Source organism: Oncorhynchus nerka, linkage group LG24, assembly GCF_034236695.1.
Source record: "Oncorhynchus nerka isolate Pitt River linkage group LG24, Oner_Uvic_2.0, whole genome shotgun sequence".
Taxonomy (NCBI): Eukaryota; Metazoa; Chordata; class Actinopteri; order Salmoniformes; family Salmonidae; genus Oncorhynchus; species Oncorhynchus nerka.
Window position 1 is genome coordinate 39413132 of NC_088419.1, and position 21263 is coordinate 39434394.

At 45.1% G+C, this 21263-nt stretch overlaps 1 protein-coding gene across 1 annotated transcript in view; it reads left to right on the forward strand.

Annotated features, from left to right (window-relative positions):
• Positions 1-20892, forward strand: part of LOC115107969 (WD repeat-containing protein 20-like) — a 28017-nt gene extending 7125 nt beyond the window's left edge. The window contains exons 2-4 of the mRNA XM_029631799.2: positions 16245-16427; positions 16689-18128; positions 18501-20892. Coding sequence (XP_029487659.1) covers positions 16245-16427; positions 16689-18128; positions 18501-18554 — 1677 coding nt within the window. The 3' untranslated portion in view covers positions 18555-20892. The remainder of the gene's footprint in view (positions 1-16244; positions 16428-16688; positions 18129-18500) is intronic.
• The last annotated feature ends 371 nt before the right edge of the window (positions 20893-21263 follow it).

Below are 21263 nucleotides of genomic sequence, written 5' to 3' on the forward strand. Positions count from 1 at the left end.
AAAATGTGGAAAAAGTCAGGGTGTCTGAGTACTTTCCAAAGTCACTGTTAAACACAGGAAAGTCATGTTTTTGACTGCACTGTCCATTTAACATGGGGGACTTGTGGGCCACTTGGATGGAGTAGATCTGTGTGGGAGATTAAGATATTTTAACACTTGTCATCAAGTTTTGCAAGTGTTCCTGACATGGTCTACTGACCGTGACACAATTGGAACAAAATATTTTGTATAAGAGGGCCTGGATGTTGCTTTGGAGGCCTCTGTGCCCTGTCTGGAAAATAATTTAAGGGACAGACTGGTTTAATGCATCATAAAAGCCTACTTCTTCACTGAGTTCACTCCTGTCACATTGTCATTTCCTGTAAACAGTGCTCTCTTAGCACAGGTCGGTAAGATTGGCAAACCTGCCCTCCCCAGGACTGGACTCAGCAGGTCTCTATGTAGTCCTTCCTGTAGTCAGTGAAGCATGCCAGAAGGGTATACCACAAGCCAGCTAACTTGCCTAAATCGGAGTACTTCCGGCGCCGACTGAGATGGCCGCTTCGCGTTCCTAGGAAACTATGCAGTTTTTTGTTTTTTTACGTGTTATTTCTTACATTAGTACCCCAGGTCATCTTAGGTTTCATTACATACAGTCGAGAAGAACTACTGAATATAAGATCAGCGCCAACTCACCATCAGTACGACCAAGAATATGTTTTCCGCGACACGGATCCGGTGTTCTGCCTTACAAACAGGACAACGGAATGGATCGCATGCAGCAACCCAAGGAAACGACTCCGAAAAAGAGGGAAACGAGGCGGTGTTCTGGTCAGACTCCGAAAAAGGGCACATCGCGCACCACTCCCCAGCATTCTTCTTGCCAATGTCCAGTCTCTTGACAACAAGGTTGACGAAATCCGAGCAAGGGTAGCATTCCAGAGGGACATCAGAGACTGCAACGTTCTCTGCTTCACAGAAACATGGCTTACTGGGAAGACGCTATCCGATGCGGTGCAGCCAACGGGTTTCTCCACGCATCGCGCCGACAGAAACAAACATCTTTCTGGTAAGAAGAGTGGCGGGGGCGTATGCCTCATGACTAACGAGACATGGTGTAATGAAGGAAACATACAGGAACTCAAATCCTTCTGTTCACCTGATTTAGAATTCCTCACAATCAAATGTAGACCGCATTATCTTCCAAGAGAATTCTCCTCGATTATAATCACAGCCGTATATATCCCCCCCAAGCAGACACATCGATGGCTCTGAACGAACTTTATTTAACTCTTTGCAAACTGGAAACCATTTATCCGGAGGCTGCATTCATTGTAGCTGGGGATTTTAACAAAGCTAATCTGAAAACAAGACTCCCTAAATTTTACCAGCATATCGATTGCGCAACCAGGGGTGGTAAAACCTTGGATCATTGTTACTCTAACTTCCGCGACGCATATAAGGCCCTGCCCCGCCCCCTTTCGGAAAAGCTGACCACGACTCCATTTTGCTGATCCCTGCCTACAGGCAGAAACTAAAACAAGAGGCTCCCACGCTGAGGTCTGTCCAACGCTGGTCAGACCAAGCTGACTCCACACTCCAAGACTGCTTCCATCACGTGGACTGGGACATGTTTCAGATTGCGTCAGATGGAAATATTGACGAATACGCTGATTCGGTGTGCGAGTTCATTAGAACGTGCGTCGACGATGTCGTTCCCATAGCAACGATAAAAACATTCCCAAACCAGAAACCGTGGATTGATGGCAGCATTCGCGTGAAACTGAAAGCGCGAACCACTGCTTTTAATCAGGGCAAGGTGTCTGGTAATATGTCCGAATATAAACAATGCAGCTATTCCCTCCGCAAGGCTATTAAACAAGCTAAGCGTCAGTACAGAGACAAAGTGGAATCTCAATTCAATGGCTCAGACACAAGAGGCATGTGGCAGGGTCTACAGTCAATCACGGACTACAAGAAGAAACCCAGCCCAGTCACGGACCAGGATGTCTTGCTCCCAGGCAGACTAAATAACTTTTTGCCCGCTTTGAGGACAATACAGTGCCACTGACACGGCCTGCAACGAAAACATGCGGTCTCTCCTTCACTGCAGCCGAGGTGAGTAAGACATTTAAACGTGTTAACCTCGCAAGGCTGCAGGCCCAGACGGCATCCCCAGCCGCGCCCTCAGAGCATGCGCAGACCAGCTGGCCGGTGTGTTTACGGACATATTCAATCAATCCCTATACCAGTCTGCTGTTCCCACATGCTTCAAGAGGGCCACCATTGTTCCTGTTCCCAAGAAAGCTAAGGTAACTGAGCTAAACGACTACCGCCCCGTAGCACTCACTTCCGTCATCATGAAGTGCTTTGAGAGACTAGTCAAGGACCATATCACCTCCACCCTACCTGACACCCTAGACCCACTCCAATTTGCTTACCGCCCAAATAGGTCCACAGACGATGCAATCTCAACCACACTGCACACTGCCCTAACCCACCTGGACAAGAGGAATACCTATGTGAGAATGCTGTTCATCGACTACAGCTCGGCATTCAACACCATAGTACCCTCCAAGCTCGTCATCAAGCTCGAGACCCTGGGTCTCGACCCCCCCTGTGCAACTGGGTACTGGACTTCCTGACGGGCCGCCCCCAGGTGGTGAGGGTAGGCAACAACATCTCCCCGCTGATCCTCAACACGGGGCCCCACAAGGGTGCGTTCTGAGCCCTCTCCTGTACTCCCTGTTCACCCACGACTGCGTGGCCACGCACGCTCCAACTCAATCATCAAGTTTGCGGACGACACAACAGTGGTAGGCTTGATTACCAACAACGACGAGACGGCCTACAGGGAGGAGGTGAGGGCCCTCGGAGTGTGGTGTCAGGAAAATAACCTCACACTCAACGTCAACAAAACTAAGGAGATGATTGTGGACTTCAGGAAACAGCAGAGGGAACACCCCCTATCCACATCGATGGATCAGTAGTGGAGAGGGTAGCAAGTTTTAAGTTCCTCGGCATACACATCACAGACAAACTGAATTGGTCCACTCACACTGACAGCGTCGTGAAGAAGGCGCAGCAGCGCCTCTTCAACCTCAGGAGGCTGAAGAAATTCAGCTTGTCACCAAAAGCACTCACAAACTTCTACAGATGCACAATCGAGAGCATCCTGGCGGGCTGTATCACCGCCTGGTACGGCAACTGCTCCGCCCTCAACCGTAAGGCTCTCCAGAGGGTAGTGAGGTCTGCACAACGCATCACCGGGGCAAACTACCTGCCCTCCAGGACACCTACACCACCCAATGTTACAGGAAGGCCATAAAGATCATCAAGGACATCAACCACCCGAACCACTGCCTGTTCACCCCGCTATCATCCAGAAGGCGAGGTCAGTACAGGTGCATCAAAGCTGGGACCGAGAGACTGAAAAACAGCTTCTATCTCAAGGCCATCAGACTGTTAAACAGCCACCACTAACATTGAGTGGCTGCTGCCAACACACTGTCATTGACACTGACCCAACTCCAGCCACTTTAATAATGGGAATTGATGGGAAATGATGTAAATATATCACTAGCCACTTTAAACAATGCTACCTTATATAATGTTACTTACCCTACATTATTCATCTCATATGCATATGTATATACTGTACTCTAGATCATCGACTGCATTCTTATGTCACTAGCCACTTTAACTATGCCACTTTGTTTACTTTGTCTACATACTCATCTCATATGTATATACTGTACTCGATACCATCTACTGTATGCTGCTCTGTACCATCACTCATTCATATATCCTTATGTACATATTCCTTATCCCCTTACACTGTTTATAAGACAGTAGTTTTGGAATTGTTAGTTAGATTACTTGTTGGTTATCACTGCATTGTCGGAACTAGAAGCACAAGCATTTCGCTACACTCGCATTAACATCTGCTAACCATGTGTATGTGACAAATAAAATTTGATTTGATTTGATTTAAATCTTCTGATATAACTTTTTTTTGAGAGAGAGAAGCTTGACATGCGTGTGGTCTAATTGATTAAACAAACTATAACACATCTAAGTTTAGCTTTTTTTTTATTAACCATAAAATCAATGGTTATTTCTGCAGTTTTATTAGAGGTAGGTGGCTAACTCATTGATCTTGTTTTGTAGAACACCTCTAGGTAAATAGGGCTACAGAGCTAATGCCTGTTGATTAGTTTTGAGGGTGCTGTTTGGTTTCATTGGGTTGGTTTTAAAGCAGGAGATACATTTGTTTCCCTGTGATAAGTCATTTTATAGCAGGGAGTAGGACTACAGTCCCTCGCTCATTACCAGAGAGTTAGGACAGTGTGTTAATCTCGAAATGAGTTTAATAGTGGCATTGGATTATATTTTAGCAGTGTCTGTGTGGACATTTCTCAGTTAAAGACAAGGAGGCAGAAGGCTAAGCACCCTCCAGTCTAATTGGCTAAACTGATTTTTTTGTTGTCACTAGATAGTTATCCTTCCATTTGGAGACAGATTTACATGTGAATATTCTAAAATCATAAAAACAATATCTCCATTTTCCCACCAGAGATGTTTCCATGCAATTGACTTGTTATGGATAAAATGCATGATCACGTAGTGTATAGAAAAATAACTTTTGTTAAATGGATTTTCAACTCTGCTGATGGTTTTATCACAAATTGTTCGTTTTATTTATTTTATATATATATATATATAGTGAATGTTCCCATTCGGGTCTTGCCATGTGCGCTCTAGACAACCGCTCACAGACAGTGCGGTATAGCCTAGGCCTACATGATCAGATTATTATGGACAAAAGAGCGAGATTCTTTGTATTTGTCAAACGCCAGCCAAGCATTGATTATCATGTCACCAGAATAAGACCCTTGATATTTATTGGAAAGGAGCATGAAGCTCATCACCGTGCATTTTTACCACCCTGTGGTAATTTATTTCAGCTGTAGCGTAATAAACTGCATCAATTCCCAAATCGTAGTGGGAGGACCACGCAACACATCGTGTGACTCTAAGTTGACTTCGATATGATGGTTATTATATCAATATTTGCCCATAAAGGCATTTCTACCACCATTTATCACATTATTCATTTTTACAAAGATCCCATCTTGTCTAGTGTGTTTTTTGTTTTGTCGACGTTTGAAAAGTTTACTGACAAATTATCTGTTTCCGTCAGGCCTGTCGTGACTTTTATTTTATTTTATCCAACATGTACTTTTACTTTAATTGCATAAAAAGGTTGGATGGAAACTAGGGATATGACAAATATTTTTTTTCTTAACGTTTAAGCAGCAATTTTTTTTTGCCTTTCATTAACAATAACATTTTCTAAAATTCACACTAATTAACAATGCAGCTTGCGCTGCTGCCAACAACGGGTTGGGTCTCTCGGTGCGTCCCTTTTCAAATGCAACTGTCCCTTTTAAAATGCAACTGTACTACCATCACTGTACCTCCGTTCCATCTCGCAAAGTTAACATTTCCTTCTCATTTAACTTCTGAAAGCCATACAGGAATTCGCTGCTGTCGCTCGCCTTTCTCTGCCATTTGTCCAACTGTTAACGACGGTGGCGTAGTGGTAGAAAGTCGACTCCAAAATAATTTATTCCTTTAATCATTGCACGTCTACTCCCATTTCTGAGTGTCAGGACTCGATTCAGCTATGAACCGACTCTTAAGGTTAAGTCTTTTTGGAAAGGAGGAAACTGATTAGTTGCTGTACTTCCGAGAACACAAATACTCACAACTTTCATAGCGAGCAATGAGGAACTGACATTCTGACCACACCGCTTGCGTCGCAAAATAAATATACACGTTATTCAATCATTGCACCCACACTGCTCGCACGCGCCAACAAGCGTCTGCGTTGCCAAACAGTAGTCAGTTCTATTTGTTGACGCTGAACATGGTGCAAGTCCTGCCTCTCCATCTCCTCATTGGTTCATAGAAGCATATACCCACGTGCCATCTCATTAGTTATACCCACATGGATGATTGAAAAATGAACTGAGGTCAGTCGGTCGGTTTTGGTAATACACCTATTATGAAAGTTAGATGCCAATCGCCATATAAAGTCCAAAGAAGGAAAAGGCCTGGAAGGAGGAGAGATGACTAGAAACAAATCGGTTGACTGTTTTATTTGTGGATTAATTGTCGGGAGTAGAGGACCTTGTGCATTTTCAGGTAAAATAACTCAACGTTTATATCCCAGGAAAAATTAGCTAGCAACTGCAAGCTAACTAGCTAAATTGCCATAAATGTTTAATGCTTTCGACCTGTCCCCAAGATGATTGGTTCAGAGTTTGTTTTGATATTTCAATCTGCGTGCTGTGGTCGCATTTGGTGTGGGGGGGGACAAAATCGATTTGCGCACGATGGCGGACACGTTTGGGCATGGTGTGAGAGTAAGGGGAGGAGCACAACATAGGCAGGTCTGCCACCAGGCAGGCAGACAGACAGGCCTAGTGTGCGGTTCTATCTGACAACAACCAAAGCTGTATCTCGCAATGGAATGATGTATCTCACAATTTCTTGGCTTGCAATTTCAGTAAAGCAGGGCCTATCAATGAATAGGCTACGATATTCTACACGCAACAGACCGAAGACTGAACACACTTGTATCATTAGCGAAGAGAAAGAGGCAGGGGTGTAATTTAGTCCAATCCAGTGGTCACCAATCAGTCCATCACCAAACATTTCTATAAAAAATCAAATAAAAAACAGATTAAGTATTATTAGTTTTGCGGTAGGTGTACTGGATTCAGCTGCCCTGCATGCTAGGTAGTAAAAGTGTTCCCATTTTGAGCTATTTAATCTGTCTGAATGTAAAAACTACTACCCGGAAGGCCGGGAGAGCAAATCAAGTGCCCTTATAGGCCTACTGCTGGCTAATCAGATCACCATGTCTGCAGCTTCCACTTGCCCATAGCGAAGTTGATACTGACATTTCTAAACCTTTAAAACCATGACTAGAGACTCAACTAATACCGCAAAGAACGGCTGTTTTTCTGAGTGAGTGAATGTTTGTATTTTTTTTCAGCACTGTGTCAACACTTATATAAGCCAGAAAATGTGCTTCTCCCTATCCACTCCCGCTACAAAGTATCGATTGGCTTATGTTATTAGCGGCTTGCCTTTTTTAATATTGAGGAATATTTCATGTTCTCTGGTGATAGGAGTAAGAACATGTATTCATGTATGAGGCAGAAATAATTAAATGTGGTGCAAGACGGTGGCCCCTTTTTGGTCAGTCTCAGCGGAGGAAACGAGAGCTGAGGAACTGTGAGAGGCTGGCCATCAGATGCAGGCACAATCAGTCCAGTAAAATTAAAAGGAATTATTTAATTTTTGTTCACTCAGCTGTGCCTCACAAGTAATACAACAAATGATATATTACCAGTGTATTCATATGCCTCAAGTTCTGAAATATCATTTTTAAATGGTCTGAGAATAACAACACTGGCAGGGCAATTCAAGCATAGCCAAAATGCAGTGATAATGTATTGAGCCTATAGCCTGCACAAACCTCATTGCTACAGAACGTTTTTTAATAGGTTATTAAAGGTGCAAAATTGCTCTACCATTTCCTGGTTGCTCAAATTCTAACAGTTTACCCAATTTCGGTTTGTGACAAAACAAGCAGTGTGTAGTGTAGAGAATGATTGTACCATCTAAACCCATGTGAAATATAAAAAATAAAAAAAACTTAAGAACCTGAAGCATAGAAAGTGCACATAGAACATATTTACCGCTCTTTAGACTTGCTATTAATGAGTGACAGATCTATAGCTCACATTTCTGTGTGAATTTGGTTGGGTCGGCCAAAAAGTTACATATTGAGCGGTAGATCTCGGCTCAAAACATTTTGCAACTAAAACAAGATTTCTATTGTATAAATGCTGGTAGGTTGCTCCCTGTTTGCTTCCGTTTAAGAAATGGTTTGAAACAGAATCGGCATAATGAATACGACCTAGGGGAGCCGGTGCAAGGAAGGGGCAGGCAGAAAAAGCTGTGATGTGAATGTCTTGATAATCTGTTTAGCATGCCTTGCATATATTTACCAAAGTAGCCTAAAGTTCTATTTAAATTACACAATTTTCCCCAGGCCTTATAGCCTATCGTCTAGTTAGGCTATAACACGGAAAATCATGTTTTGTGAATACTGCACTATTTACATTTTTCTTCAATGTTAAAGATCACACTTTTATTTCAAAGTTTTTAACTTTAAAATGTTCACACCCCTAATAGAAACCTGGTTATTGACATTCATTTTCAATCACTCACTGTCATCACTCATGCTGGAGCTCGGAGTTAGCAGGTCTGACAGAGCATTTATACCCTGTTGTGGCTCTTGGTGTGTGTGATTGAATTTGTCATGGTGTCTTTCATCTGAGGGTCCACAGATCAGCAAGATCTGATCCTGAGTGGAACTCTACATTATTCTCTCAGACATAGGCTTGGCCTAATCAATTGCCTGTCTTTTGTGTGTTTTGAATGAGTTTCACATGACATGAGTTAAAAAAAAGTGAGTTAAAACAAAGTTTAAAGTGCCATGGATAGAAAAGGCCTATTGTCATTGGTTTGTCGAGGGCTTTGGAGCAGCATGGATTCTTGGCATATCAAAGTGTGCTGGCTGTGCTCTGACAGATCTGTCAGCAGTCTTATGACAGCCATATAATCTCCCTCGCTGCCTCCGATGATCCTCCACTCATTTGCATCACCAGGGTCTCAGACTGACTCCTACAGTATCATCCCTTCTGAATTTCCTCAGAAAAGCTTTAGGTAAAACTATGGCCAGGTGTTTTTCCTGGTCAGTTCACATGAACAGGAAAAACTCTTGGCCTAATCGTCAACAATATAGCTACTTATCTTACAAGTGATAACCTAGCCTATACCTTCGGGGGGCCTCAAATCCAGCTGCAGTGACCTACTGTACCACTCACTGCCTAGTACCGACCAGCTGTCCACAAACCCTTACTCTTAAATGTTTTACATCCATGAATTTGACAACCGCTGTTAAATTACCGACATTACAAATGACCCCTCTTATAGTGTTTATACGGCAGCATCTCTCTGATTTAGAGTCAAGTTGTCACCCCAGAGGTGCGTCTCTGCCCTAGCCACCTGTTGGTAGACATGGGCACTGCAGCTCTCTTTGGCTCTTTCTGTCTCTCTATTTCTGCCTCTCTCTCTCTCTCTGGGCTAATGATTGGTCGGGCATCAGGAAGGCAGTAGGACCAGCGTCTTGTGCCTCTGGAGATTTACAGACATGTGATACCTCTAATGCCTGTGATATGATTGTCCTTGGGCAAGTTTGACAATGTTGCTACTTGCTAGGTTATGTTTTTTTTAACTGTGTGAGAGACGGTGGATCTGACTATGCAGCCAAATAACAGTATGTATTGTACAAATACCGTCTATAATGATATGTGATAGTGCTAAAGAAATGAAAAATTGGAATACTTAAAAAAAAAAAAAAACAGCTTATCACGCTATACCATAATAAATGTAAGTTCAAATGCTGAGACCATTGATTACTTTTGACCAAGCACCCTACACACTAAAGCAAGGCTGTTGAAAACTTAGGCTGGTTAAGGAAGTCATTTTATCATTCCATACCCTAGGGTTTTGCCGAAATGACGCTGCTGGCTATACCACAAAGATTTTTTGAAAAATCAAACAGCTAGATTGTTTACCTTTTCAAAATATCCTCTCTGGAACTTCCTGAATAATCGGTCATTCCATTCTCAATCTTCTTGTAAGATCCCCCTCAAATGACAGTTTTAGTTTTCCTTGGGTGTAGCATGCTTCTTCTGTGCTGACTGAACACATTTGTCAAAGTGGAAAAGGAGTTCTCACATGAAGCTGTGGATGCCCCAAAAGTCAATCCATGTGCAGTAAGCACTGTCGGCATAGCGGAGAGAGGCCCAGAGATTCGTTTGCAGGATATCAAGTGGGTTCATTTGTCCTCATTGGTGCAAAAACTGGCAAGTGACACTAAACTCAGCTTCCACCAAATCTGTTTTGCTTAGATCCAGCAGTGGTTTCATGTTTTCACATCTGGAAAGTCATGGCTCTCAGGGCCTCCACAGGGCCTCCACCAGTTGGCTGTTGCGTTCGCTGAATCATTCTGACATTTCACCAATGAACGCGTCCAAGAACAGTCTTTTTACACTCCGTCTTTTCTCTGTCCTCATAGGCCTACTGTACTGTCCACCATGTATTGCTGGAGATATGTACTTACATAACGTTGTCGTTTGCTTGGAGCTGGTGGTGAGTCAGTGCCACTGGCACGGAACTGTGCCCAAATGGTTTCGAACTCGCTGTCACACCTCAGCTTCTCAACACACTCCAACGCACTGCGGACCACTTTGACTCTAGTGTAAAGATCTGTTGCTTTTGCATGGAGTAATTTGTTTGGAGGATCGAGAAGACTGATTCTGTAACCATGGTGGCTGTAAATCTAAAGCCAGGATCTGTCACTGCCTTCAGCAGCCCTGTAGCCTCGAGGCTTACTTCTGTGTTGTACAAACATGGTCATTCGATGTCACAGAGGAACTTCACAATGCTGTCAACTTTTAACAACCACTGACACAGTTGCCATGTGTCCCCTTCTCCTTTGGCTTTGTTTGAGTACTTTAGCGAAGCCAATTTCTGATGTCCATCGTGGCAGATTAGCTGGTTCGAGCTAGCTAAATAGGCTAAGGCTAAGACTTTTAATTTAAAATTAAAAAATATACAGCAAGCTAAGAAGCTAACTAAACTTTGTAGTGGTGGGGCATGAGGCAGAGTTGAGAGAAGCAGCTTCAAGGCGTGTCATGTTATTCACTTAGCTTACCAGATAAGAAGCACCCCCCGCTTTTTATGGAAACCCAAAGGAGTCATACCTAACCCACCCCAGTGGCTTTCCATAGTCCCCCTATACACACAGCGGCGTGCGCTGTCTATGGTGCTGATGCAGCGGCTTCTTTTAATATATTGGCATATAAAACTTCACTGAGGGGGCTAGCCCTCAATAGAGCAGCTGCTGAAAAATGAGCTCCTGTATATATTGAGATTTAAATGGTTTTTTAGAGTGAAGTACATCGAAAAAATCAAGAGAACTGCAAGACTCAATAGAAGACAAAACAAGGAACAAACCAAAAAGACAGGCTTTTGAAGAAGTAACTATTTTTCATAAAATTGTACAGTTATCTTAGCTAGCTGAATTGCTAGCTGAATTGTTTACTTGTTGCTAAGCAGTTGCTAGGGACTCTCCTGGAAGAAGCTAGCTAGCTTACAAAGAATAACAACAAAAAATATCTAGTTAACAGAAGAAAGGAAGACAAAATAAGGACAGAAGAAAAAGGAAAAGAAAAAGGACAACAAAGTGAAACCTCTAAAGAAACAAGAGACCATAATACAAGAAACAGCACTATAGAGAGATCGAACAACAACAACGCAGCCACTGCCAGCTAGCCTACTTCAGCAGTACTGTATCATTTGAATTATTTTAGTCAATAAGATTCCTGCTACGTAAAGCTTAACTTTCTGAACATTCGAGACGTGTAGTCCATTTGTCATTCAATCTCCTTTGCATTAGCGTAGCCTCTTCTGTAGCCTGTCAACTATGTGTCTGTCTATCCCTGTTCTCTCCTCTCTGCACAGACCATACAAACGCTCCACCGCGTGGCCGCGGCCACTCTAATCTGGTGGTCCCAGCGCGCACGACCCACGTGGAGTTCCAGGTCTCCGGTAGCCTCTGGAACTGCCGATCTGCGGCCAACAAGGCAGAGTTCATCTCAGCCTATGCCTCCCTCCAGTCCCTCGACTTCTTGGCACTGACGGAAACATGGATCACCACAGATAACACTGCTACTCCTACTGCTCTCTCTTCGTCCGCCCACGTGTTCTCGCACACCCCGAGAGCTTCTGGTCAGCGGGGTGGTGGCACCGGGATCCTCATCTCTCCCAAGTGGTCATTCTCTCTTTCTCCCCTTACCCATCTGTCTATCGCTCCTTTGAATTCCATGCTATCACAGTTACCAGCCCTTTCAAGCTTAACATCCTTATCATTTATCGCCCTCCAGGTTCCCTCGGAGAGTTCATCAATGAGCTTGATGCCTTGATAAGCTCCTTTCCTGAGGATGGCTCACCTCTCACAGTTCTGGGCGACTTTAACCTCCCCACGTCTACCTTTGACTCATTCCTCTCTGCCTCCTTCTTTCCACTCCTCTCCTCTTTTGACCTCACCCTCTCACCTTCCCCTCTACTCACAAGGCAGGCAATACGCTCGACCTCATCTTTACTAGATGCTGTTCTTCCACTAACCTCACTGCAACTCCCCTCCAAGTCTCCGACCACTACCTTGTATCCTTTTCCCTCTTGCTCTCATCCAACACTTCCCACACTGCCCCTACTCGGATGGTATCGCGCCGTCCCAATCTTCGCTCTCTCTCCCCGCTACTCTCTCCTCTTCCATCCTATCATCTCTTCCCTCTGCTCAAACCTTCTCCAACCTATCTCCTGATTCTGCCTCCTCAACCCTCCTCTCCTCCCTTTCTGCATCCCTTGATTCTCTATGTCCCCTATCCTCCAGGCCGGCTCGGTCCTCCCCTCCTGCTCCGTGGCTCGACGACTCATTGCGAGCTCACAGAACAGGGCTCCGGGCAGCCGAGCGGAAATGGAGGAAAACTCGCCTCCCTGCGGACCTGGCATCCTTTCACTCCCTCCTCTCTACATTTTCCTCTTCTGTCTCTGCTGCTAAAGCCACTTTCTACCACTCTAAAGTCCAAGCATCTGCCTCTAACCCTAGGAAGCTCTTTGCCACCTTCTCCTCCCTCCTGAATCCTCCTCCCCCCTCCTCCCTCTCTGCAGATGACTTCGTCAACCATTTTGAAAAGAAGGTCGACGACATCCGATCCTCGTTTGCTAAGTCAAACGACACCGCTGGTTCTGCTCACACTGCCCTACCCTGTGCTCTGACCTCTTTCTCCCCTCTCTCTCCAGATGAAATCTCGCGTCTTGTGACGGCCGGCCGCCCAACAACCTGCCCGCTTGACCCTATTCCCTCCTCTCTTCTCCAGACCATTTCCGGAGACCTTCTCCCTTACCTCACCTCGCTCATCAACTCATCCCTGACCGCTGGCTACGTCCCTTCTGTCTTCAAGAGAGCGAGAGTTGCACCCCTTCTGAAAAAACCTACACTCGATCCCTCCGATGTCAACAACTACAGACCAGTATCCCTTCTTTCTTTTCTCTCCAAAACTCTTGAACGTGCCGTCCTTGGCCAGCTCTCCCGCTATCTCTCTCAGAATGACCTTCTTGATCCAAATCAGTCAGGTTTCAAGACTAGTCATTCAACTGAGACTGCTCTTCTCTGTATCACGGAGGCCCTCCGCACTGCTAAAGCTAACTCTCTCTCCTCTGCTCTCATCCTTCTAGACCTATCGGCTGCCTTCGATACTGTGAACCATCAGATCCTCCTCTCCACCCTCTCCGAGTTGGGCATCTCCGGCGCGGCCCACGCTTGGATTGCGTCCTACCTGACAGGTCGCTCCTACCAGGTGGCGTGGCGAGAATCTGTCTCCTCACCACGCGCTCTCACCACTGGCGTCCCCCAGGGCTCTGTTCTAGGCCCTCTCCTATTCTCGCTATACACCAAGTCACTTGGCTCTGTCATAACCTCACATGGTCTCTCCTATCATTGCTATGCAGACGACACACAATTAATCTTCTCCTTTCCCCCTTCTGATGACCAGGTGGCGAATCGCATCTCTGCATGTCTGGCAGACATATCAGTGTGGATGACGGATCACCACCTCAAGCTGAACCTCAGCAAGACGGAGCTGCTCTTCCTCCTGGGGAAGGACTGCCCGTTCCATGATCTCGCCATCACGGTTGACAACTCAATTGTGTCCTCCTCCCAGAGCGCTAAGAACCTTGGCGTGATCCTGGACAACACCCTGTCGTTCTCAACTAACATCAAGGCGGTGGCCCGTTCTTGTAGGTTCATGCTCTACAACATCCGCAGAGTACGACCCTGCCTCACACAGGAAGCAGCGCAGGTCCTAATCCAGGCACTTGTCATCTCCCGTCTGGATTACTGCAACTCGCTGTTGGCTGGGCTCCCTGCCTGTGCCATTAAACCCCTACAACTCATCCAGAACGCCGCAGCCCATCTGGTGTTCAACCTTCCCAAGTTCTCTCACGTCACCCCGCTCCTCCGCTCTCTCCACTGGCTTCCAGTTGAAGCTCGCATCCGCTACAAGACCATGGTGCTTGCCTACGGAGCTGTGAGGGGAACGGCACCTCAGTACCTCCAGGCTCTGATCAGGCCCTACACCCAAACAAGGGCACTGCGTTCATCCACCTCTGGCCTGCTCGCCTCCCTACCACTGAGGAAGTACAGTTCCCGCGCAGCCCAGTCAAAACTGTTCGCTGCTCTGGCCCCCCAATGGTGGAACAAACTCCCTCACGACGCCAGGACAGCGGAGTCAATCACCACCTTCCGGAGACACCTGAAACCCCACCTCTTTCAGGAATACCTAGGATAGGATAAAGTAATCCTTCTCACCCCCCTTAAAAGATTTAGATGCACTATTGTAAAGTGGCTGTTCCACTGGATGTCTTAAGGTGAACGCACCAATTTGTAAGTCGCTCTGGATAAGAGCGTCTGCTAAATGACTTAAATGTAAATGTAGCCCCTGTTTGCCCCCTTGTGAATCCGCGCTAGCATATATACCGATTGTTTCAAGAAAAACTACCAAACCTATTGGTGATGGAAAATCTGAGCAATCAAATGAAATCTCATGTCAGCCCTGATCAGCATGTAGCCTACATATAGTCAGATGAGTTGTCACCGGGGGTAGCTTAGGCTATTTTTATTTCCTGTAAAACACAATTTAACACACATGATAAAAAATAACCTATCAAATGACATTGGGTTGTCATTCAACTAATAAAGCCTTATGTTCCCCAAGCCATTTTACAAACATTTTAATGCTGAAGGTGACGCGCAGATGTGCCAGATCAGGAATAGGCCTACCTCCTCATTGGTCAGCTCTCGACGCAGTGTATTTTGACTAGGCTACTGATATTGCCTGGCGTTGTTCGATATGAAAAATGATTTGTAGATCAATGACTGTCAACATAATGACATACTTAGCTCGACACTGAAAGAGCGGACGCAGGCCGATGCAGTTGTATCTTAAACATTTGAACTGGGGACGTTGCTTATTGGTGGTGAATCGTTACATCTCTACTAATATTGTTGCTATAGGGCAATTCCACGATATGGGAATTGTGCTGAGACTCTGATTTGTCACTTAAAATGTATGCCTAACAAAAAACATTGATTTCAAAGTTTACCAATCCATACAACTATGCACAAGGAAGGCTTTTAACAATGTCTGGACTGCACCAACCAATCACTGCATCTGTTTCACAAGTTTGGACATCAAAGTACAGCACAGTAGAGTACAGTACATTATAGTATACTCAACTCTAGTGTGTGCTGTGTACTTTAGTGAGCTGTACTCTACTTTTCTTTGCTGTGCTGTACTGTCCAAACTTGTGAACTCTACTGTGGTTTGTGACTACTATGATTTACCGTTGTAGCCAATTCAATTGCAGACAGTCTGTTACCGATTTTTGTTTAGGGAATTACATTACTGATTTTGTAACGGATTTTAGTTTTAATCGCTTAACAATTAATGAACACATTTGCTATCAGTAAAAAGGTCTACCTTGTTACTTCTGTGAACTTTATTTATTCTCCCTCAAGAGGGAGTGCGATTTGAAAATATCTTAGATATGTGGGTTTTTGATAACGGAGTTAAGGCACAAGGCAATGTTTATTAAATGCTGGATTTTTTTTAATTTCTAATACCTTTAAGACTTATTTTTCTGGTAGATGTTTTCGAAGACCCGTTTTCTATCTGTTTGACCAGAATTCAAAGCCTTTGATTATTCCAAGTTTTTAGGATGGAAAATTGTTGAACAATTTACATGTCCCTTAATTCCTCAACATTATAGACTCAATTTGACACTCAATTTGACATTCTCCTATGAACTTCACATGTTGGTGATCATGGGTCCTTTTACATGGAAATGATACTGTTTCTCATTAGGTCAATGATGATCTGCAAGTGTTATATAGACAGGAGGAATGGCTTTGTAAAATAACTGAGGTGTATGTTCAAGATAATTGCTCTACCTGTGAGTCAGACGTTGTGTCCTGTGTTTCTCCACGTTTCTAGGCGGCTGACCTGAGCAAGCCCATAGACAAGAGGATCTACAAAGGAACGCAGCCCACGTGTCATGACTTCAACCCCCTCACAGCCACAGCGGAGAGCGTCTCCCTGCTCGTGGGTTTCTCGGCCGGCCAGGTGCAGCTCATTGACCCAATCAAGAAGGAGACCAGCAAGCTCTTCAATGAGGAGGTAGGTTTAACAGAGTTTACTTTAGCCAAGCTGGCTAAGATGGGTGTCCTGTGGTTGAATATCAATGTATGATGTTGACTGCCTACTGGGAGGAAACTGTTTTCTAATGCAAAATGAGAGTAAAGGTTCTGTTCCAATATCCAATGTATTAGGCATGCATTTAAGTATAACGCTAGTGTTGATATCTTGTTTGAATGCATGTTTGACACTTGAGTTATTTGTCTCTCGCTGACAATCATTGTCTCCCCCTCTCTCCCTCAGAGACTGATAGACAAGTCTCGTGTGACATGTGTACGGTGGGTTCCTGGCTCAGAGAGCCTCTTCCTAGTGGCCCACTCCAGCGGCAGCCTGTACCTGTACAACGTAGAGCACACCTGTGGCACCACGCCACCCCACTACCAGCTTCTCAAACAGGGCGACGGCTACGCCGTGCACACCTGCAAGAGCAAGTCGGCCCGCAACCCCCTACTGCGCTGGACAGTAGGCGAGGGGGCGCTGAACGAGTTTGCATTCTCCCCCGATGGGAAGTTCCTTGCGTGCGCCAGCCAGGACGGCTTCCTGCGCGTGTTTGGCTTCGACGCAGCCGAGCTGCACGGCACAATGAAGAGCTACTTCGGCGGGTTGTTGTGCGTGTGCTGGAGCCCGGACGGACGATATATAGTGGCCGGGGGGGAGGACGACCTAGTGACCGTCTGGTCCTTCTCAGACTGCAGGGTGATCGCCAGGGGCCACGGCCACAAGTCGTGGGTGAGTGTGGTGGCGTTTGATCACTGTACTACCAGCGTGGAGGACAGCGACCCACCCGCCGAATTCAGCGGGAGTGACGAGGAGTTCCACGAGCAGATCCACTTTGGAGGGGGGCGGGACCGGGCTAATAGCTCCCAATCACATCTTTCCAAGAGGAACTCTACAGACGGCAGGCCAGTCAGCGTGACCTATCGCTTCGGCTCGGTGGGCCAGGACACCCAGCTGTGTCTGTGGGACCTGACTGAGGACATCCTGTTTCCCCACCTGCCCCTGTCACGTACCAGAACTCACACTAACGTCATGAGTGCCACCAGCCCCCCGGCTACTGGGGCGGCCACTACTAATGCTACTACTACTACTGCTGCTGCTGCTACTACCACTACTACTACTACTACTGCTACTACTCCTACTACTAACCCACCTGGTACCAATGGCAACAACACAGTGAGCAATAGTAGTGGTAACAGTGGCGCCCCAGCTAACTCGCTCCCCGCCCCCCTGCCGCGCTCCAACAGCCTGCCACACTCCTCCGGCCCCGCAGGGGGCAGCACCACGCCTAACTGCCACACGAGCAGCAGCAAAGGAAGCAGCATCATCGACAGCACCTTCATCGCCACGGGCGTCAGCAAGTTCGCTACACTGTCGCTGCACGACACACGCAAGGAGCGCCACGAGAAGGACCACAAACGCAACCACAGCATGGGCCACATCAGCAGCAAGAGCAGCGACAAGCTCAACCAACTGAGCTCTGCGGCGCGGACGGCCAAGGCGGACGCCGCTAAGACTCTGGGCACGCTGCTGTGCCCGCGCATGGAGGAGGTTCCTCTGCTGGAGCCGCTGGTGTGTAAGAAGATTGCTCACGAAAGACTCACTGTGTTAATCTTCCTGGAGGACTGTCTGGTCACAGCCTGCCAGGAGGGCTTCATTTGCACATGGGCCAGGCCCGGTAAAGTGGTGAGTCTGTTACAACCCCTAACCCCTAGACATATGGGCCAGGCCTTGGAAAGTGGTGAGTCTTAACCCCAAGCCACTTTCAACCCCAGACACTTCAGTTTGACATCTAACACCTAGACTAGACACATCATAAATCTCTGAAAATGATTGAGTGAGTTGGGGTTTGCGACGCAGGATCCTCTTTTGTCCACTGATTTGCTTACAAGGGTGATTATCAATCCAGGATCTTAATTTGATTTTCTTTATGATGATGAAAACGTACCGTTTCCCCTCAATTACCTAAGTTTGAATTCAAATTGTTTTACCGTTCTGAGTGTCCAAAAACCATCTCTTCTCCTCTAACTCATTCCCCTCTGCTCTCTTCCTCCACAGGGCTTACTATCATCTCAGAACCCGGCCAACTCTCCTAGTGGGACTGTTGTATAGCCCTGGTGCTAGTGCTGCTAAACTAAACCGAGCTCCACCAGACATGACGGGACAGGATGACCTGGCCACACCTCGCCACAGCCCTGCAGCGCTGTTCTCTCTCTCTCACACACCTTCATCACAATCACCACTACTGAAGCTATTTTTGTTCTGTTAATCTTTAGATAGAAAGATGGATAGCTAATGTGGGCCATTGAGGGTAGATGGGTTGGCCCACATTCTGAAAAGAGTGTAAAGGATTGTGTGAAAGGTGCAGAATGCTTGAAATCATCCAGGAGGATTTAAAGTGTTGTTCAGAGAGGGAGACTGGCTGCGATGTGTTTACTTTGTTTTCACCTCCCTTCCTCTCTCAACATTCTCTTTCCCGGTCCAAAAACAACCCCTGTAAAAGCTACAGCTTGTTTTTAGACTGGGCTTGTATAGAGTGGCCTCCTCCAGAAACCATCCCTAGCCACTACTACCCCCTAGGCTCTTCATGTAGATCGGAAAGACCTTGGATAGGTTTAATCATTATGGTAGTAGGCACATTTCTCCACTATTCAGTTCTCTCAGATCTAGCCTAGGTATTAGGGGCTAGGTGTTGTCTTGGGACAGGTGCTATCGCTTTTAGCTTGATCCTCATCCATGACTAACCCTGGTGGAGTTGGATCACATGTTCATAGCAAAGGGAGACCGGAGCAGTTAGCTTCCTATAACTACAATAAAAAAATATTTTTGAATTTAAATCAGAATATCACAGCTTGAGTACGTTGCACTGATTTTATTGTTTATGTAAATTTTTATTCATAATTATGACAAAAACAAGATGGTTGAAGATAGCCTTTGGATGCACTTGGGTTGTGGCGAGTAATCTCTGTCTGGATGCTAAAATCATAGTTGTTTTTTTTAAAGAAAAAGAGAATTGTTTGCACTTAATAGTTTGTTAGAAGAGAATGGCTTTACAATTTTGGAGTGTGCAAGGACTCCCCCGACAAGGTTGTTAAAAATATAAATAGAATTAAAAACATTTATCTATTGAACATTTATTTTAATATTGTTTCAGATTTAAAAAATGGGCTCTGTATTATATGTAAATATTGTACTTCAATGATTTGGTGAAATTATCATTGTTACACTAGTTTGAAGTTCTTCATTTCAGAAAATAGTGATATTTCTAATTCAGAAAAATATACATAATAATATTAAAAATGAATCTTGAATATGCAGGTTCATGTTTTTTCCTTTCTGTTGTACATAAAGAGAATTCAGGTGTATTTTTCATAATGAAATGTTTGTTATAGGAGATGTCTCTATGGAATCTTTATCTCTTTATCTAGTAGGTAGTGCTGAAAGCTAGCCTGTCGCTGCAGGCTCCTCTATGTAGAAAAGTTTTCCCAGTCCCAAACTCGCTCCTGCACCCTATGCACTTGTGAAGTCCTGAGAGCATGGCCGCAGGAAGTTTTGGGTTGGGGGTGCTGTCGACGGGGTTCTGAGTAATATTTTTCTCTGTGCTATGCTGAGAGGATTGTATAGGAAATGTGGAAATTGAAAGACTAGATATATACTTTACCATATTGCTCATATACCTATCCAATCTTCTTAGATCGCCACAAGTGTCACAGGGCTTAGGTGCTAGTGGTTGTTTTGGGACTGGGCCGTAGGCTAAGGTAGGAGCCGTCTAATTCAGCCATCACTCAGAGCTCAGGTAAACCACGAAAGACTAACGCTAACATAATTATCTTACCCATTATTAGGCCCCAGTACATAAAATATCTGTGAATTCACCTACCTAGTATACAAATATGACTAAACCGGTGTTATAGGTGTGTGTGGACTATGGCCGCTACATGAGTAATGACAATGGGACTGTGTGTCAACCAGAAATGTGTGTCAACCACATTTCTGGTCAACTGACACTGTTGATAAATGTCACTACTTGATGGTGGTATGAGTGCTGGGCCTTGTTTACGGGGGTGCAACATTATGAAACGTTCACATAGAAATGTATTGTCTAGATAAGATATGGGAATATCTGTCGTGTAGATGGGGACTAGAGTTAGCTCTATATTCATGACATTTCTAGGTGCTCATTTCAGCTGAGCGTTTTCCGAAAGCTTCATGGCACTGAGATCATCTTACAACCATTGCCTACAATGGATGTCTATAATGATTATTTTAGCGCTGTGAAGCATCCGGAAAACTCGCACCCGAGTGTTTCACCTCCCTGAACCCACCCCAGGAGATGAGGGAGTTTTGTGAAGCACTCAGGTAGGCAGTGTGAGGATTCTCCAAGGTCTAACAGTGGGAGTATTATATTTTTTTTCCTCCATGTGACACCTATTAAACAACTTTGACAGACCTCGTTGTCTCCGACCTCCAGTCTTTACTAGTAGGCCTACGGGCTGAATGAGTATGAATGGACAGTCAGTCAAAAGTTCCCTCTCAATTCTGTTCTATTCACACTTGAATTAAACAATTATGATTGTAGCTGTAACACTCTGTTTTGGTAGTATTGAGTGGACAAATGACACTTCAATTTAATTTGAACAGACGACTGTCTCAAATCACTCAACATAATGTTTTGTTTGACCTACTGTTCAATAGCATTATGACTAAAAAAGCGGAAATGGTTTCTTGGAACAGATTAAACCACAACATTGTGTCTCCACCTACCCCACCCTAAACATTATGGGCCTAGGAGTAGTGAAGCTATTAGTGTTTTGGGTCTTT